The sequence below is a fragment of the Drosophila elegans genome, unplaced genomic scaffold, assembly GCF_018152505.1.
Source record: "Drosophila elegans isolate 14027-0461.03 unplaced genomic scaffold, ASM1815250v1 contig_476, whole genome shotgun sequence".
In the NCBI taxonomy this organism is placed as follows: domain Eukaryota; kingdom Metazoa; phylum Arthropoda; class Insecta; order Diptera; family Drosophilidae; genus Drosophila; species Drosophila elegans.
In genome coordinates, this window is record NW_024545863.1 from 3947876 (window position 1) to 3966008 (window position 18133).

Sequence of the window (18133 nt, forward strand, 5' to 3'; positions counted from 1 at the left end):
AAATTATGGAAACAAAAGGTAGGAGAAAAGCATTTGACTAATTGGAATATTTCCCCTCTCAAAAGTCGAGAAGAGCTTACCTCTGTTTTTACATAAACTACTTCTATGCTCTGTGCGTATTGAATTTGTTGTGAGCAGTGGCAGAGTATACAAAAATTGATTATAACGGAATAAGAAGTAGATCCAAAGCAGAGTATATACAATATTCATATTTACAGTACAAAAGCAGTCTAAAGATGGTCTCAGGGGGCTAACAAGTCCCTAACAAGTAAACTTACCTGGAAGCCTGGCGGCAAGGGATCATGTTGAATGGTCAGCTTGATATCATCACCCGGCTTCAGCAGCTCCAGCACAGCATCCTGATGAGTGGCCTTGGAAACATCCGCCTCGTTGACTTTCAATATGCGATCTCCCATGCGCAGCTTGCCGCACTTGGAGGCAATCCCGCCGGGCACAATCTGTCGGATTTGAGGGGAAACCCCCAAGGGTAATTGTTATACTTATAGCTGCTGGCAGAAAATATGAATGGTCGAAAAACTTGAAAGTTTCAAGCGGTTGGCCTGCCAGCTGGCATAGTTTGGCCGCTTATAATGAAGCCAGCGACCGAGCCACTGCATTCTGAACAATTGTGCAGCAGTTCATTTGCATTCGCAAGTTGTGCGGCCACTCAAGTGTTTTAATTCGAAAAGTTTCACCAGCTGCTGCAGGTGACTGTTAGTTAATATACCCATACTCACATGCGATATGAAAATGCCGGGCTCTCGAGTGCCGAAGGGCACACAGGAATGATCCGTGCCGCCGATGATGCTGAAGCCCAGGGAGCCCTGGTTCTTGGGCAGAACAACCTCCTACAGAGACAATGGGAAATCGTGTTAGCACATCACAAAGTTAACACAAATCAATGGGCCTAACGCTAAGTATCCTACTGAGTCTGCCGTGTATTATGTGAGCCATGGATGAGGAGTGCTAGTGCTTATGTGCTGGCGTTCGAATGGTGGTGCAAAATTGTTGGTGATATTTACATTTACATACAAATTAAACATTCAGAGGTGTCTCCGTTCGTAAGACAACAAAAACCAAGACAAGCCAAAAACCGAGTAACAAAGTCATGCAATTAGGTCAGAGTATTCATTAAACATCAAACAAAAGTTTCAAGCGCGATTCCATTTAATAAATAATGAATAACTCTTGTGCTTTTCTTATGAATAACTTAATATTAGATTAAACAACGTGCAGAAAAGGAGTGAATGAGTGGTGACCACCCACTTTTCGCAAAGATTTAAACAAAGCTTTTGTGGTGTCTGTGGTTGAGGTGAGCATCGTTCAGCTCAAGTGCTGGCATATTAAAACATCAAAGCATGATATTTCTGTTTCGTATTCATTGCCGAGAAACTATCTCCTGAACTGACAGCTGCACAGACATATCCACAAAGGTCATTCGTGTCAAGATGCCAAATAAACAAATGTACCTGGCTAACTACTACTAACTTTTGCCAATTACCTCGATGAAATTGAATTCTTACGAGCTCAAATTCATCGGATATCTGCCTTCGAGGCGAATGGAAAACACAGTGGGGGGGAGAAAATAAATTAAAAACAATTTAATATTTTATTTAGCATTGCCCCGGAGAGTGTTTACACTCACAATCAGACACACGGATGAAGATTGCCAAAGCAAACAGAAATATTTAAGGTTTACTTATGGCCTCACTGCACACAAAATAAACGAAATCGGAAACTTTTACTCATTTAGAATATCTTTTTTCAGCATGGCCCTTTTTGCAGTTGGCTCACTTTATTATTTAAGGATGTTTGCATGTTGCATAGTTTGCTGGTTTACTTATTTATGTTGCAAGTGGGGTAGTGACAAAGCTTGCCACATGCACACAGAGTTTCTCAGATTTCTGGCCGGGATTTCCATCACGTCGGCAATGACACTAGAGTGGCTCTATGGAAGTGAGTGAGTAAACCGTTCTGTCGTTCAAAACGAAGGCGCTTTTCTCGTCACTTGAATAGATTCTGTTACTGCCAAAGGACACTAAAAATTCAAGTGTTGGCCTGGCTCTCCACTGGGTATCCCACAAAAAAAAAAAAATAATAATAATAATTTAAGGAACCCCTTCAAGTAATAGGGCCAATTCCAATTTAAGTGTTGTGTAGAAGAAATATAAACCAAGATTTTTGTAGGATAGATTGAAAGTATATTTATCCGGTGTTAGTAGAGGAAAAGTTAGCTTAGTACAGAAACGAGAAGCATGCTTCTTTCACAGCTAATTGATTAGTCGTTTAAGAATAGTTTCCAGCTCCGTGCCATAACCAACTTAATCGAATTCCATCTCAACTGCTACTCAATTAGTCGGAGCAATCACAACTCTTGTCAATGTGCATGTTTTGCATAATGCTTGGCATGAAACGTATGTGAACTCGGCGCCTCCAAGGCAGACCTCTGACCAATAGTTAAATCAAATCGTTTGCAAAACGCACAGATATTTATTTAGCAAATGCAGCTTAATCGATATCAATTGAAAGTATAGTGGGACCCACGCGCGGACAATATATCAAAGTGCCAATTGCTTTATAAAAATCATAAATCATAAATTAATTTTAAATTAAATTAAATTTTGGTGTAGGGTGCATCGTGTACTATGGTGGACTGTGCGTGCTTGTGCGGTGAGACGAGAAAAGCTCGAATTCCGTGGCAGATACTATATATATATTTTTTTGTTTTTGGTTCTTTTATACAGATTTTCAGTTCGTCTCGGAGAAGAAGAAGGTAGGTAGGTGTGTGTCCGGATTTCTTTGCTTGTGATTTTTACACAACGATTCGATAACTCTTGGACTCGCTGCCTGGCTTTTAGTGTATGCGGGATGTGGAGATAGTCACCTCACTGATCAGGGGTTCCGCCAACTGATTGTCGGTGATGCGCGTCATCACCGTCTCCGTGAACGTGGACTTGGTGATGGTCTCGGTGACGCGGCCAAGTTCGGTGGGTGCCGCCGGGAACATGGGCAGATCCGGCTGAGGCTTATTGACATTCACCGTGACGGCACTCACGCCCACCTCGTTGGGCCGGGCCACATGCACCTGATGCTGACTGCCGCCGCTGAGGAAGTGTGCCGGAATCATCGCCTGAAAATCATCGCTGGTCAGCGGTCGCAACGAGGAAGGCTGCGCCCATATGGTTGTGGTTTCGTGGGTTCGGTTGGTAGGTTGGATATTTACGTTGTTACGTGGTTTTTTGGGTTTAGCAAAGTTTTCGGATATTTCGGTTTTAAGCAAGACATTTTTTTGGGGGGGGTTGGTGGTTCAGAGAAAAAGAAACAAAAATATGTTGGTTTTTTTAAATTTTGGTTTCACTTTTTGATGGGCTATGAAGCTATCGTTAGATCTATTACTAAGCTATTGTGCCTAATTATGATTATCAGTAGTTTATATACAATCCTGCAAACGCTCCCTAGCTTTTTGACTCTTTTTTTTTTTTTGTGTATGGGTGCTTCGAAGCTGGGACTGAAATCAGTGCAATCTTAGTCTCTAATGGGTCGACTTGTATTTCGATTATATGTTTGGAATGAGCATATTTGTAGCATTGGGAGGACAAACAAGGCGCACTGGGCACATGCAAAACAAACACAAACAATTTCGTTATACATACGAGTAGATGAGCAAATATATAGTTCTAGCAGCTAGGGTTATGAGTAATTGATAATCTGGCGGAGATATGGATTAGCACATATTAGGTATCTTACGACTATTAATTGTGTTCATGTTTATGTTTTCAATTTTATAGGGACGCCAAATATCAACAACAATTTGCGTGGACGACTTACGCTGCAGTTTGTTATTAAATTAATTTTGGTACTTACCTTCATTTTGGGCTAATCAATAAATTTGGGATACTGTAGCGTAAGTTTAAACATTCGTTATTTTCTTAATCCTACCAACTGATAATGATTGTAACAAACAAAAAAGTAACATAACGAGCTTATGGGCAACATTAAAATGACGTGCAACTGACTAAACGGAAAACTAGACTAGAGTCTACACAACTACCAAAGAAAATGGCCTTACCTGAGCCTCGCCAGAATCACCGCTGGAGGTGGAGGCCGCTCCATGGTCTCCATCGCCCATCGGAACGGAATTGGTGCGACGTGGAGCCGGCACAGGTTGTCCGGTGGCACTGTCTATCGTGGCGGCAGCTGCAAATCCATTAGTTTTGCTGCTGGGCAGCGTATTATTATTGTTGTTCAAGCTAGTTGGCACAGTGGCTGTGGGTGTGACTGTGGGCATGCTCGAAGCCAGGGTGTTGTACTTGTAGGGCTGCTCAACCTCTCCCACCGCTCGGCTAAAGTTAGCTGTTGGAAATCGAGTTAGGGAAACCCTAGGTTATTCAGGAAAATATGCAAAAGGTTGGCAGTTCAACTTCGAACCACTTTACATTCAATTTTTTAATGGAGAGTATAAGTTCGCGCAAATGCAAATGCAAAAAATAAAAAAAATAAAGGCTGATCTAAATAAATTTAAATATGAATTTAAATTCATATACTTGTTATGAATTTAAATATTGATTGAAGATAGAATTATAGAAGACATATCACCCTTATACCCTTAATATCCACTTTTACAAGTGGAAATAATCAAATGAACCAATTGTTCAAACTCTAGAAAAATTGATTCAAGATCGAGTTATAGAAGTTCATCCGTATCGTATACCCACCTGGTCGGTTGGCCAGATAACCGGAGGGGCTCAACGAGTTGAACACGGCCGGGCTGCGCGGACTCGTCGGCGGCTCTAGAGGACCTCTGTACTCGCGCTGCAACACCAGGCGTACAAATCGCTGCGGTTCAGTCAAACAGCCGACGGCTGCGTCATGATGTGCGTCTGTCATATCGTTGCCGTTAATCTGTACAGGGAAATGCCATTAGCTTGGGTCAGAGATTGAAACCTCCGGCTCCACCCACTCACCGCCATAACCCTGTCGCCCACCATAATTTTGCCATCGCGGTGCGCCAGTCCGCCCTCCGTGAGACGCGATATGAAAATGCCATCGCAGTCGTCCTTGAACGGGGGCGAACCCTTTCCGCCCGCAATGCTGAAGCCAAGTCCCTGGCCAATCTGATCGCGGATGAGCGTCGTGTGCAGCTGGATGAAGCTCAGTGGCGCCTCCTGGAAAAACCACAAATTTAAAACCAGAAATCAATCACATATCACATATAGTGAAGGGCAGAGAACAGGACTGAAATGTTAGAGTTGAATTTTGGTTACGGGGATTTCATGTGCTACACACCCTGCCATTCAGTAGCAATCCATTGGGGGCAGCAGCCTGCACTGCTTGTGCGACAGTGGGTGTGGCAAACACGTTGCCCGAATAGCCATGCATGGCGGCCACCTGCTGAATTGGTTGCTGCAGCTGTTGCTGTTGCTGTTGAGGCACAACTTCAATGGGTGCCGGGATGTATCGCTCGTGGCTAACGGATGCAGCCGGAGGGACAATTTCCGCTACAAGGGGCCGTGTTTCCACCGAGATCTGCGACACACTGCCATCCTCGCTGAACACGGGGTGTCCAATGAGTCGGGTAACCTCGCGCTGCACCACCAACACCAGAACGGCACCGCAGGCTTTCAGCACCTGCACCGCCTGATAGTGATCCGCATCCACGACGACAATGCCATTGACCTTGATCACCTTGTCGCCAACTTTGAGGCCAGCCAGATCAGCGGGTCCGGCTTCGGTGACCCTTGATATGAAGATGCCATCATCGTCGCCCTTGAAGGGCGTGGAACCCTTGCCACCGGCAATACTCAAACCCAATCCGGCTGCAGTGCGTTCGATGTGGATTTCGTACTGCTCCAAACGCAGTTCCGTAACGCCATCCAAGTTGTCTGAAATATGAAAAAGATTAACTCATTAATAATCTGGTTATTTAGAGGAAAGAAATTAAATCTACACATTTCGCAAAATGTTACCATAGTGCTGCCTCTGCCTTTCGTAATCGCGATCCACTGGATCATAGCTGGTCACTATGCGTACTCTTTTGCCCTTTCGCTGCAGCGATCCACTGGGACTCCTGTTCGAGGAGGCCAGTGAGCTGCGAAGACTGCTCATCGCAGGACTATTGCGACCGCTTCCGGCTCCCGAGTAGCCAAAGTTTCCATTGCTACGCTGGCCATTTCGGGGCAGGGTGTTGTTGCCTTCTTTGACTTTGATTTTGACATTGAACATGACTTGATTTGCTTTTTATCTGAGTGCACTTTTTAATATAAGCAGCTGCCAGGCATCTTGTCCAGACACCCAACCCAGTGTTGTGTATGTGAGGCAACCTATTTTTTATTTGACTGCACTTTTTAATATGCCAAGAAGCTAACTTTTCATGCTGTTCCGCTGCAGAAACGCAATCGATCTGTGTCTGCCAGCGGAATAGATAAAAGCTAAAGCACCCCATATGCATCCAATCGAGTGCATTGGCATGGACACCCTCATCAATGTGAGAGCATCAGTGAAATTATACTATTACAATTTTGATTGACGTTGATTAAATCAAATTTTAAACACCTCCCACACACTAAGCAAATATCTAAAAAGATTTGTGCTTAGCATAAATTTAGCTTTAATGACATTCAAATTGAATGACCCAAAGTTGGCCAACAGCATCTGGCGCTTGGCCATAAACAGCAGTCAATGAACCGGTGCGCAAGCCATATTTCCCCCCACTAGAAACCGACATTAAAGCAACGACCTTGGATGAGATCCCTCAAATCCCCCGAGCTGAGAATACCCAGCTCTCAGCCCCCTGCAACGACTTTGTATAATTATTAAATAAATAAACAGACAGTCTGCCAGAGAACTCCACGACGTCCCTCAGGTGAGAAGAGGCTGGCAACCGGCTTCCCAGTGTAAAGAAGATGAGTGCCAGCAACTTTTCCCTTCCCAGAAACACATTTATTGCTTTCATTTTCGCTATTGCTGATTTGCACTCAATAAATCCGTCGGCACTTTGGCCAACAAAATGATTTTGTTTTCTCCGACTGTCAAGGATTTGCGGGGAGCGGGGAAAACAGAGGCTGCTCTCTTGGCTCCCGAGACAATTTCACTTTGTAATTGTATTCGAGTTTTCATGTTAATCAATGCATAAATGAAAAGACAGAGCGAATCTCTGGCATTCTGGCTCCTGTCTGCCTGTCAAGTCAACATTAATATGGCTGGATTTTCCCATTGCCAGCCATTCACTCGATGTGCCATTATTGAGTTTGGTAAGTTGAGTGGGGTATTCAGAAAATTTGTTTTCTTTGCTTACAGACAACGACGACGCAAGTTTGTGTTTGTGCATCATAATTCAGCCATTTCTATGGGGAAGTTAAAGCGAAGGTGTTGTGGCAAATGTTTAAATGTTTTAAATGCCATCATCCCTTCATCTCCGTCATTCAGTTCGCAATTTGATTCTCAGAATTGTTGGACAAATGTGTAAGCGAAAGACATTTTTATGGATATTTCGCCCACACATGCATACGTTCAGAATAAAGCCATCTTTTTATGCTTTCCACCCAGATGAGTGGGAGAAAAGCGGTCAGAAGAGGCTGAGGCAACAATAACCAGAGAAAAAGTCATAAAACAAAATAAGATTTTTCCCGGGGAGGAGAACAAATGACACGTGCTGTGTGTTTTTATTCCGGTTTCCTGGGGACGCCGGAATATAGGCAACCTTTCCGTAGCGCGGGGAAAGTGAAGTTTTAATACGAAACAGGAACTGCAAGAAGGATCGCATAAAGTCATTTGTTTTCCTCATATTTCTTATCACACTTATTTTACTGATTGCCAGAGTGCCTGTGAACTTTTTGCGGCACCCACTTAAGCGGGCATTTAAGCATTTTACGATGACATCGCGCGTGCAGCTCAATGAGGAGCCCACCGTTTTTTGTCCTTCTCCCGTTAAATAAATGCCATAGGTATAAACATAAACATATAAAAATTTAAATACAGCCAGAGACGAGAACAAGTCGTAAAATTCCATCGAAGAGGTGGCAATAAGAAATGATGATTCCACGAATGCATTAGCATTTCCACGCTGGCTATGAATCTGAATCTCTGGGTAGCTGACAAATGCCAAATTCCAAATCAATGGCATGGTATTCTGGAGATGCCCAGACGATTGATTCTCTTGTCCGCTGGTCTCTTTTTGTTTTGTCATTTATATGTAAATGACCTGGAGGAGGGAGACTCTGTCCCTGGGAAATTAGCCAACAGCATGGACACATGCCAAAGGCTGAAATCATATATCATTCCCCTGTTTTTTTTCCTCCCGGCAATCTGTGGCCAAGATTCGAATAGCAGCTTCGACTCGTCATATTCGTTATGACAAGTGAAAAAAAAAAACAAAATCTTTGTGGCCAGAAGTTTTTCTCATTCATGCAAATTTCGCTTCGCTTTCTCATCTGATGGAAATTGAGGCAATGACCGCATGGAATCAATCGATTTTAATTACCCCGACATTATCAATGGCAAGAGATCAAGTAATCGAGTGCGCTTAAAGCGACTTAAAGCCCTTTTGCGATGTCACGTGAGCTGAACTTGTTTTTCCCCCTTTTTGCAACGCTTATGAAAAATGCTATAGTTATGGGAAACTGGCAGGCTTCATGATTAATTGCCGTCCAGGTTAAATGGCGGATAGCGATGCTGCCGCTGTTGACAAATTGCAAGTGTTAAGCTTTGGGAATCCACAAAAACCGACCGTGGCGACAAAAATTAATGAACAAAGTTTTTATGGAAGCATAAAAACACTGAAATATTCAAACAACAACGGCACACTAAACTCCCTCCATCAAACTGACTGTTCTGTTTCAATTTTCACTGCATTGGGGCATTTTCGACATAGAGAGAAAAGGTTTGCGTTCACAACACTGTTATCTAATCAAGCTTTGGAATGCCTAAGCCAATGTGATAAAGCAAGACAAGAAGGCCCAAAAAGGGGGAAAAAGGGGAAAAAACACAAAGCGAAACCGTAGTAAAACAAACTGGCGATAAGGCGTCAGCTCTGTGAATCATTACGAAATTTTTGGACACATACGAACATTACAACAGCGGCCGACCAAGCCCAGTACACCGCAAAGTCAAGTGGGTAGTTAATGACCTTGGTCCACCTGTCGTATACGTTATTTCCTGTTATCAGTGCAGAGCATAATTTTTGTGGCTGACTATTTGCGTGGCCGATTAATGTGCTCATAACGAAAGGGATGATGATATCATGCGCGGGAACAACGTTTTGGTAATGAAAACCACAACGTTGGCTCATTTTGACTGCAATCTGGGGCATCTATGTTTGTTGACAAACCAATGTTCGCTTGGTTTAGTTTTGGGACAGCCACCACTTCTGCATCTCCTCCCTTGCGACAATTACTCGAATTTTCCACATTTCCATGCCGTCAACATGGCGGCGGAAATATTGGAAAACACGCAGTGAAATTCTTTGACCCGAACATGCTTCTCTTCACCGCTGCAGCTGGCGTTTATTGCATTTTTGTTTGTTTTCTCGCGTGGAAATGGGAAGACGGGGTACCAAAAGGGGGATGGAAAAACTGTGACAAGTGATGAGGGAGCGGGTGGTGGGGTGGGAAATTATCCAACCAAACGATAAACTTAGCATGCAACTGTGATTTGCACAAGGCCCAGCGCCACGAGTTCATGGCTAAAACTTAACCGTTCGACAAAAAGCCGGAATCGTGTTTGTTTGATGGCCATGATAGAAAGAATGCCAACAGCAAATAGTTAAAATTGCTGTTTGCACAAGAGCTGCAAGAGAACAGCAAATAATAATGCATACTTTGTAACATCAGTGATGAAAAGGGCGCACTGAGCAAACAAACTGGGAAACCGACAAACCGGGAAACCGACAAACAATCATATGTGCACACATCGACGAACACGAAACATACTGAGGGAGAAATTCAATAAGAATTCTATGCAATCAACGATACAATACATAAATAATGAATGCCATTGCCTTGAGCTTATCAACGGTTTATTTATTGGCCAACATTGGTCGACTCGGACGGTGTTTTTCTGCTCTACTCTGCTCTGCTCTGCTCTGTTCAAAAAATGGTTTCTGAGCTTTAAGAACGCTGCAGGAAATGTGCAGCAAATGCAGCTTATTGTTTGCTTGGCTCCCGCAACAAAAAGAAAATAGAAGAAAATTCAAAAAATAGGACGAGAACGGAGGAATGTCAAAGGAATTGTGCAAATGTTGATTGTATTGCCGAAGCGTTTGCAATATCTAACCAGAAAAATCTGTGCAAAGGCGAAGGAAATTCCGGGAAACCGGATATGCACGCAACCGAACCGAAGCACACTTTTCATGTTTGCCATCTGCAAATATCGAACAGAAACCCGGCAATGCTCGCTATATAAACAAGACTAAATTTACTTTCAAGTAGCTCATTTTCGGGGATATGCACTGCAGCCGAAATGCAAATAGGGAAGGCTATTTGGCCTGAGGTTTCCCTTTCGTTGCGACGCACAACCTTGAGCACTTGGATTGACGGAGGAGTGCAGTTGAAATTCAATTATGGCCCCGGGCCATCATACGCTGCGTATGCGCAATGTGAGAAACTTTCCAGACGACTGACTCAGTGCTGCTGCTTCTGCCACCAGCCTTTTCCATAAAGGCATTATGACAGACAACTGACAAAAATCGATAACAATAAGCGCCCCGAGACAACAAAACACGTAAGCAGAAAGAAATAAAATCGAAGCAAAAAACATTTCACACTCTCTTCTTGAGAAGTATTTAACAATGAAATGTTATTTTTTCTTTCGTTTTATGACTGACTAAGTCAAGGTACGGCTATCTGAGTGAGAAGCATCTGCTATTGTTATTGTGCAAGATCTTGGCTCTCTGTTTTGAATGCCAATAAATTGGAAAAAAAAAATAAATAAACAGCGTATAATAACAAGTGCAAATATACGGTGAGCTGCTGATGATTGTAGCGCGTCTCTCGCGACGTTGACAAAACGCAAGCGTAACTGAAGAATGACTAAAGCAGGCGGCGAGTGGGCCAAACGCCCAGACCCGGTCGCAAAGTCTGGCAATTGCACTCGGTCTGGTCTCTCCGTTCCGTAGCTCTCTGCCAGCTCTACTCACTCTCAATTTTCCCAGGTAGACGGTAGTCGGTAGTCAGCCCTAGCAAAATATATATAATGAGGCAACTCATTTCGGTTTCATTTGCACCATTTTTTATCGCCTTATTCGGTTCGCTTTCTGCTTGTTTACCCCGTTTTGAGTGAGGTTTGCACTGTTTTTCCACTATCTCTGCTCGCTTTTATCAGCTTTTGCAGGTAGATATCGTTGGCTGATAAGCGGGAACTACGTGCCTTACCTATTTATAGGCCAAGTTTGAGTTAATGCTCAACTGTTGCGTGTATTTCACAAGCCCAACTCGATTTCTACACCTGTGTAACACGCTTTTAATCGCGTAGCTCTCTTTTCTCTTTCTGTGTTGATATAATTATGTCGGAAAAACACTCAAATGTATTTATGCCTAGATGGCGAGTGATGGTCTCTTTGTGGTTTCACTTTGCATTCAAGGGGGTCAGAGGGGATGCCAATTAAATTTCCACTTCAGTATCCGCCCTTTCAGGTCGGCCAGTTGGCAAATGACTGAAAATTAGCAGTCCTCGCCTATATACCGCCTCTTATCGATTTGCCATCAGTGCAAGCTAGCCACAAAGCACTCTGGCCATTTTCAAGACAGTGCACAGAGATAGAGCAATATAGATGTAATTAATTGAAACAATTTCGGTATTTACCTGGGTCGGTGCTCGGTGCCTCTGTTTTGCCACCTGGAATTGGCGAGAGCGACGAGTCGAACGGATGCTGCTGTTGGTCCTGTTCTCGCTCCACCTCCAGCTGCTCCTCCTCCTCGATGGGCGATGTCACTTTGCCGGACAACGAGTGCTGCGGTGTGGTGTCAGTTCGCTCCTGGGAGGCCAGGGCATTGGCCAGGATCTCGCTGGCCTGTTTGTCGGTTAAATGCTGGACACGCTTGTTCTTCAGATGATGGGGAGTGTCTCTGTTCAGAAAAAGAATATGGAAATTAGTTAGCAATTTAAATATTAACTAAAGCAAGAACTAACAACTGACAAAAGGCTGCTTAATATAATAAAAGCTACACAAAATAGGCTTAAAGTTCTATTGTTTATAGGTCCAAAGAAAACCTTAACCTACGTTCGAATTAAATGTAATGTTTCTAATTCTCACCTTCTGTGCAATTTCGGTGGTCGTTTGTAGAAGTCATCGTCTTCGCCCTCCACCTGAAAGCCCACTCGGCGATCGGATTCCTGAGAAGTAAAACAGGTCAAGATTTAGTACATCATTTGATATTTTTCCATCCTGAAACTTACAAACTCATCTTCCTGTCCGTCGTCATCCTGACCCTCATCAGTGGCACCAACAGTAGCTGCTAATTCGGCAACCACCGCTGCTGTTGCTGCCTTCACATTATTAACGGTGGTACTGGTGCCCTCTGAGCCACCCTGTACTGTTGGTGAAACAACTGTTGCTGTGCTAGGAGTAACTACACCCACAACCACTGGCTGTTTGGAATTTACACCAACGGCTGGTTGCTGCACTGGCTGTGCTGCCTGCTGTTGGTGATTATTTGCAATGGTTCGGGACTCGGTTGGTGTCTCGACTACTTTGGTGCCGTTCTGTGAAAGAAAGGGGAAATTTCGTTTATTTTACATACACATACTATATTTTACAATTCCCAAAATCATTGCGTGTAAATTTAGCTTCTACTTATCATAGTGAGTAAAATATGTGTAAGTTATATGCATTTTACCAAAGCATCTTGTGTTAGACAGTGTAATAAATAAATTTGTAGGCGAATTTCGCCAAAATAACTCCTTAGTTTCTTAGCAATAAAGCCGTTCACTATATAATTTAAATGTTAAATATTTATAAAATTAAAATGTTTTTAAATTAAAGCAACAATATCTACTATTGATTTTAATTCCATTTAGATCTAACTTATTTCTCTATTCTACTTAGTATTAGACTTATTGAACAATTTTAAAAATATTTTTAAAATATTAAATAAATATAGGTCAAATTTGCAGGGATCAAGCCCGGCAACCATTTTGTTCTATCATGCCCGGTTAGATAAATTCTACTTCTACTTAATGAGTCTTATTTCTAGGATTAGTATTGGCCAAGGAAGCACAACAACGTTTAAAAGCAATCGTATATTTGCGGTGGAAGGTGTATACTTTCACCTCGTCTTAACCTAGCGATGAAAACACAACAGAAGCTTGGCATTCGGATCGAAACCAGCACTCACCTCCTCCGGCAGCGTGACCAGATTGGCGTGGTCCTCGTGCCGGCTGCGTTCCACCTTCAGCTTCTGCGCCTTGGCCTTCAGATCCTTGGGATGCGGCGTGTTCTGGCGCACGAAGGGCGTGTCCTTCTCCTGGGTGGCCTCCTCCGAGAACTTGACCACGGTGCGCGACGGTTCGCGCTCCTCGAACGGCTCCGAATCGGATTCCAGGTCGCGGGCTGTTTCAGGGGCAAATCAAACGAATTCCATTAGCATATGAATCAATGGTGCGAAGAGGTGTTTTGGGGCTCGAAAATGGTCAGAGATTAATTGAACTGCATGCCCATGCACACACATTTTACTACGTAGTTGGGATATATAATACATATGAAATATATGCAAACAACGATATTTTTTATATACAAACAGAATTATATTCGCAACGCTTAATGGTCTACGCTTTTGGTTTCGCACAAATCAATAAATAAACTGACCATTAAAAGCCAGCCACGAACTACGAGGGGCAAACCACTATTTTTGGCCACCGGGCGTAAACACTTTGGCCAGGTCTGCTGGACCAAACAGTCCAATCCAGTCCAGTCCGTCCGTCCACTGGCTAATCCATCAAGCGCTTATGAGAAGTGTGTGCGCAGTAAATTTTTCGCACCGCGTCGTGTAAACAACATAAAAGTTGCAACATGTGGGGCGCAATCAGGGGGCCCCAGAATATGAGATTCCATCACCACCCACCAACCAACCGACCCCCAACCCACTGGCCAATCAATCTATTTACGCAGCTAGTGCAGGGAATGGCTTTTACAGCCATAAACAAATGCAAATCGTTGTTTTCGAGGCAGGAAGTGCCTATGGCTGAGCCTAAGTAGCTGCTGCATCCACAATTGCCGAATGTCCGGCGCAGTCGTAACTTACAATCGTTACCGATTTTAGCATAGACAAACAAACAAATTCGGGTGCCAGTGGGGAGTCCGAGTTAGGCAAAGATGAAGATTTATGCAAATGAAAGACGACTTGTAATGGCAATGATAATAATAAGAGGCCATGTCGTGGGGTGCGTCGTCGTCGTAGCCGTAGTCAAAATTATTTCCTCTTGTTTTTCTGGGTGCTTAAGTCTCATGACCGTCAGCTAGCGGCTTTAATTGGATAATTTGAACAGAGCTTACATGGCTCTAAGATATGCGGGGAAAACAATAAAAACGAGTTTGATCTTGAAACTATTCACACATTCGTCTAAATTGGCTGAGTTATGTGTGTTATTTGTGCTCTCGCTTTGTGTGCACTAAATCCGTCATTGACCATTGATCGTTTGCGAAATGATAAGTCAAACACGTCGGTCACCAGACAACTTGGTTCTCCAAATATACTGATGATATAAGCTATTTATAGGCAAACGAAGAGGCCGAAACTCGTTTGGAAGCCTAATAACAGTTACAATATCAACTTATACATTAATTTCGATTGGGAGGCAACTACGCCACAGAGCAGAAACCACAATAGCAACATTGGTAACAACAAATACAGGTTGACTCATGCGGCACTCAATCAGTGAATGTCACAGTAAGAACTGGGCATAAACGAATTCGACTCAAGGCTAGCTCATTTGCATATTTACAGACAAACTTCAGACTTAGAATTAAACTAAAATGTATTTGATATTTTGAAATGCAATTTAAGTATGTCTTGAAAATAAACTACTACTGTCTGTAGTTAAAGTTTAAGTCTTAATTCAATACTAAGTGACATAACCCCTTTACTTTTTAGTTTAATTTCTATAACAAAGAGTATAAAAACTGTGTTCTAAGCCTTATTTGTAAACCACAAAGGTTTTATTTTGATACATCTTATTGAGAAATAGCTGAAAATAGTTTAGTTTCTATGAAAATATTATGTTTTGGGTATGACTTCTATAAACTATTTTTGCACTTTAAGTCTGATTTCTATTTTACAATATAATTTTGAAAATAAAACTCAAATCAATTGGATTTTTCATATCAAATATTAGATAAGGCAACCCAGTCAGGTTCCACTGTAGCCGCTGTGACAGACCATTAATCAACAGTTAGTTTTGGTGGCATACACACACGTACCACATCGAAACGAGTCAGGCGATTAATATTATTAACCAACGCAGCGTCATACACATAATTACATTCCATGCCGATCTTGCCCCAGTTTCTAAAGGCCTACAACTGCCACCCAGTCCCACCATGACGTCACAACCGTTGACATCACTCAAGTGCCCCAAATGGCAGGGCTATTTATGCCTGGGAAGAATATGGAAACGAAGATTAAATGGTAATGGTTCTCGGCAATCTTGGTAATTTTGCAGGCTACAACAAACAAATCGTTTGTGCTTCTGTTTGTCCGCTTTGATCTGGCATGCTGCCACTGACAGGCAGCTAAAACTGATCAATTCGGGGGCAAAATAGATCCCAATCATTCCCCATTCTCCAAGACCAAGTGGTTTTTTTTTCTTAATTCTGGGCGTGTGGGAACCAATCGAATAAACGGCACTGATCTGCGATGGGAAACACGCATGTAGCGAATACTTCCAGCCACAGCCGACAAATGAATGGAATATAAACACAAAATAATAACATAATCAAATCAAACAAGCCAAATCGAACACACTCTTTTATCATCCATCGCCATACGTTGCGCGTGCGAGAGTATTCACTCATGTATAGAAAACATATATTCATGTTGTTTGCAGCCAACGCCCGGTCCTAAGACACCCAACTAAAAAAAAAAACACACAACTTGTTGTCATGACGTCATTGGCTGGTGTTGGGGGAAAACCGGTTAGTGCTTTTGTTTCAAACACTTAACAATCCGACTGGCTTTTGGCCAGACCAAGATGATTTTCCAACCAAAGGTGTTTTGATGCTATCATCTATCTAAGAAGAACCCGAGAAAACAGAGTTCAGTTGGTTAAATGTCAACCGGAATGGGTGTGGTATTCCTGTATGTCATATTTATTATAATACTTATGTTTTCTACTTTTGTTTAGTTTAGATTTTGCTTTAATTGTGTGTTTTTATCCCAAATTCTAAAACCATAAAACACACATGATCAGTAAGCAGCTAAGAGTATATTTTAAATTTCACATATAACAACAAAGCGGTCATGCAAATGTTGAGCGGTCATGCTACAAGTATGAGGCGAGCCAATACAGTAGAGTTTCAATAAAAAAATTATAAACTTTAAAGTGAATTTAACTCAATTTTAAATTCAAATCATGAATCGTGAATTCGAATCAAGCAACTCTACTGCACAGACTGGTTAACTGGCAGATATAGCGTGTATTGTGTTATTTATACTGACAAAGAAGGTAATACTCAACGCAAACCTTTTTGCTGATAACTGTAGAATTCCGTTGAATCGAATTTTTCGCTTGATCTATAAAGCGTCATGGGTGGATAGTCTTTGATTGGATGAACATAAAATAGTGGGTGAGTAGAGTGCAATGTTGGAAAGAGCGCGCGGTGACGTGGCGAAATGCAAAGAAAATAATAGAAATCAGTATTGAACACAATTATTGAAGAAGTGCTCTTGCCGAGAGCACGGTTAGAAGATAATTTTAGTCACATAAATAGGTGAAAAACTTGCTGGTAGGATAACATTGAAATTGAATTAAAAAGTCTGGCCAGAGTTTTGTATATATTTGTTGTTCACCCAGAAAGATAGTGAAAGGTTCACACACATGTACAACGTACAGAACAACTTTGGATAGCGCGCTCATTTTGTTGGCAATGTTTGCTCACTTTGCGGTCTATCTTATCGCGGAAATACGAGCATAGATTTAAGATATTGCACAACGATAGAGGGCAGGGGGCATGAGAGCTCGTGTGGAATCCATGTCAGGTGCTGATAAAGGCACATAACTTGGCCAAATTCGGCCTACCATGAGCAAACAGCGCCAAATGTGGAGCAACCTTTAACCACTGGGTTAAACCACTGGGGAATTTACTGCTCTGCTGAATCATCCTCGCTCACTCACCTGGGGTAATTGGCTGATATTCCTGCTGGGGCAGCAGGTAACAGGACAGCACCTGTTCGCCCGTCTCCGCATCCGTATCCGGCTGGAAAGTGAGCAGCGGCTGCGATTGATTTTCCGACAGCCAGACGGCCTTCAGCTGTAGATTGACCAGCGAATAGGGCAGATACAGCAGCTGATTCCCGCTCACATCGAGCACATGGAGCACGGTGCAGTTGCCCAACTCCGGCGGCAGTTTCTTTAGCTTATTGTCCCGCAGACTCAACACACCCAGATTGGCACACTGGCCAATCTCCAGGGGCAGGTACTCCAGCGCATTGCGATCCACGTTCAGATTGCTCAGCTTGGTCATCTGGCCAATGGAGGCGGGCAGCTCAGAGAGGAAGTTCTCGGTGAGAATAAGCTCTTGCATGTTTTCACAACTTGAGAATAGAAAAATAAACAAATTAAATTAGTTGGTAAAATTAAAAATAGTTTAAATTAATTGTGCTTTAATATGCATTTCTATATAAATTTAATAGTGCAAGTTTTTATACTATAACATGTATAACTATTTTACTGAATGCGCTTTTTGTGTTTATAAATATTTGTTGTTGTGCCTTGGCAAATATTTGTTGTTGTGCCTTGGCAAACATTTTGGTCAGACCAAGATTAGATAAGTAAATGTTCTCTGTTCGCATACGCAACTAGTAAACTCAAGGAAAATACAAAAGGAATGCGCTGCTTTTCCATTTAAAAGAACAACATTTAATTTTTATACCAACAAATATAAGTTATTGAAGTAAATAAAATAATTGCAATCTTTAGCATTGAT

At 42.5% G+C, this 18133-nt stretch overlaps 1 protein-coding gene across 33 annotated transcripts in view; it reads right to left on the reverse strand.

The window, feature by feature from the left end:
- Positions 1-18133, reverse strand: part of LOC108148589 (protein lap4) — a 61263-nt gene that overhangs the window by 24399 nt on the left and 18731 nt on the right. For 16 of the 33 annotated variants that reach the window (XM_041709721.1, XM_041709726.1, XM_017275639.2 and 13 more), the window contains exons 5-17: positions 17323-17741; positions 16672-16746; positions 13329-13543; positions 12391-12696; positions 12248-12327; positions 11797-12059; positions 5287-5882; positions 4965-5165; positions 4716-4902; positions 4070-4353; positions 2885-3169; positions 738-848; positions 279-458 (exon numbers count right to left, since the gene is read on the reverse strand). In XM_041709721.1, the coding sequence (XP_041565655.1) occupies positions 279-458; positions 738-848; positions 2885-3169; positions 4070-4353; positions 4716-4902; positions 4965-5165; positions 5287-5882; positions 11797-12059; positions 12248-12327; positions 12391-12696; positions 13329-13543; positions 16672-16746; positions 17323-17741 (3202 nt within the window). Of the gene's footprint in view, positions 1-278; positions 459-737; positions 849-2884; positions 3170-4069; positions 4354-4715; positions 4903-4964; positions 5166-5286; positions 5883-5966; positions 6321-10955; positions 11042-11796; positions 12060-12247; positions 12328-12390; positions 12697-13328; positions 13544-16671; positions 16747-17322; positions 17742-18133 lie in introns of those variants that run through there. The other 17 variants (XM_041709725.1, XM_017275664.2, XM_017275660.2 and 14 more) reach the window with 7 other exon arrangements.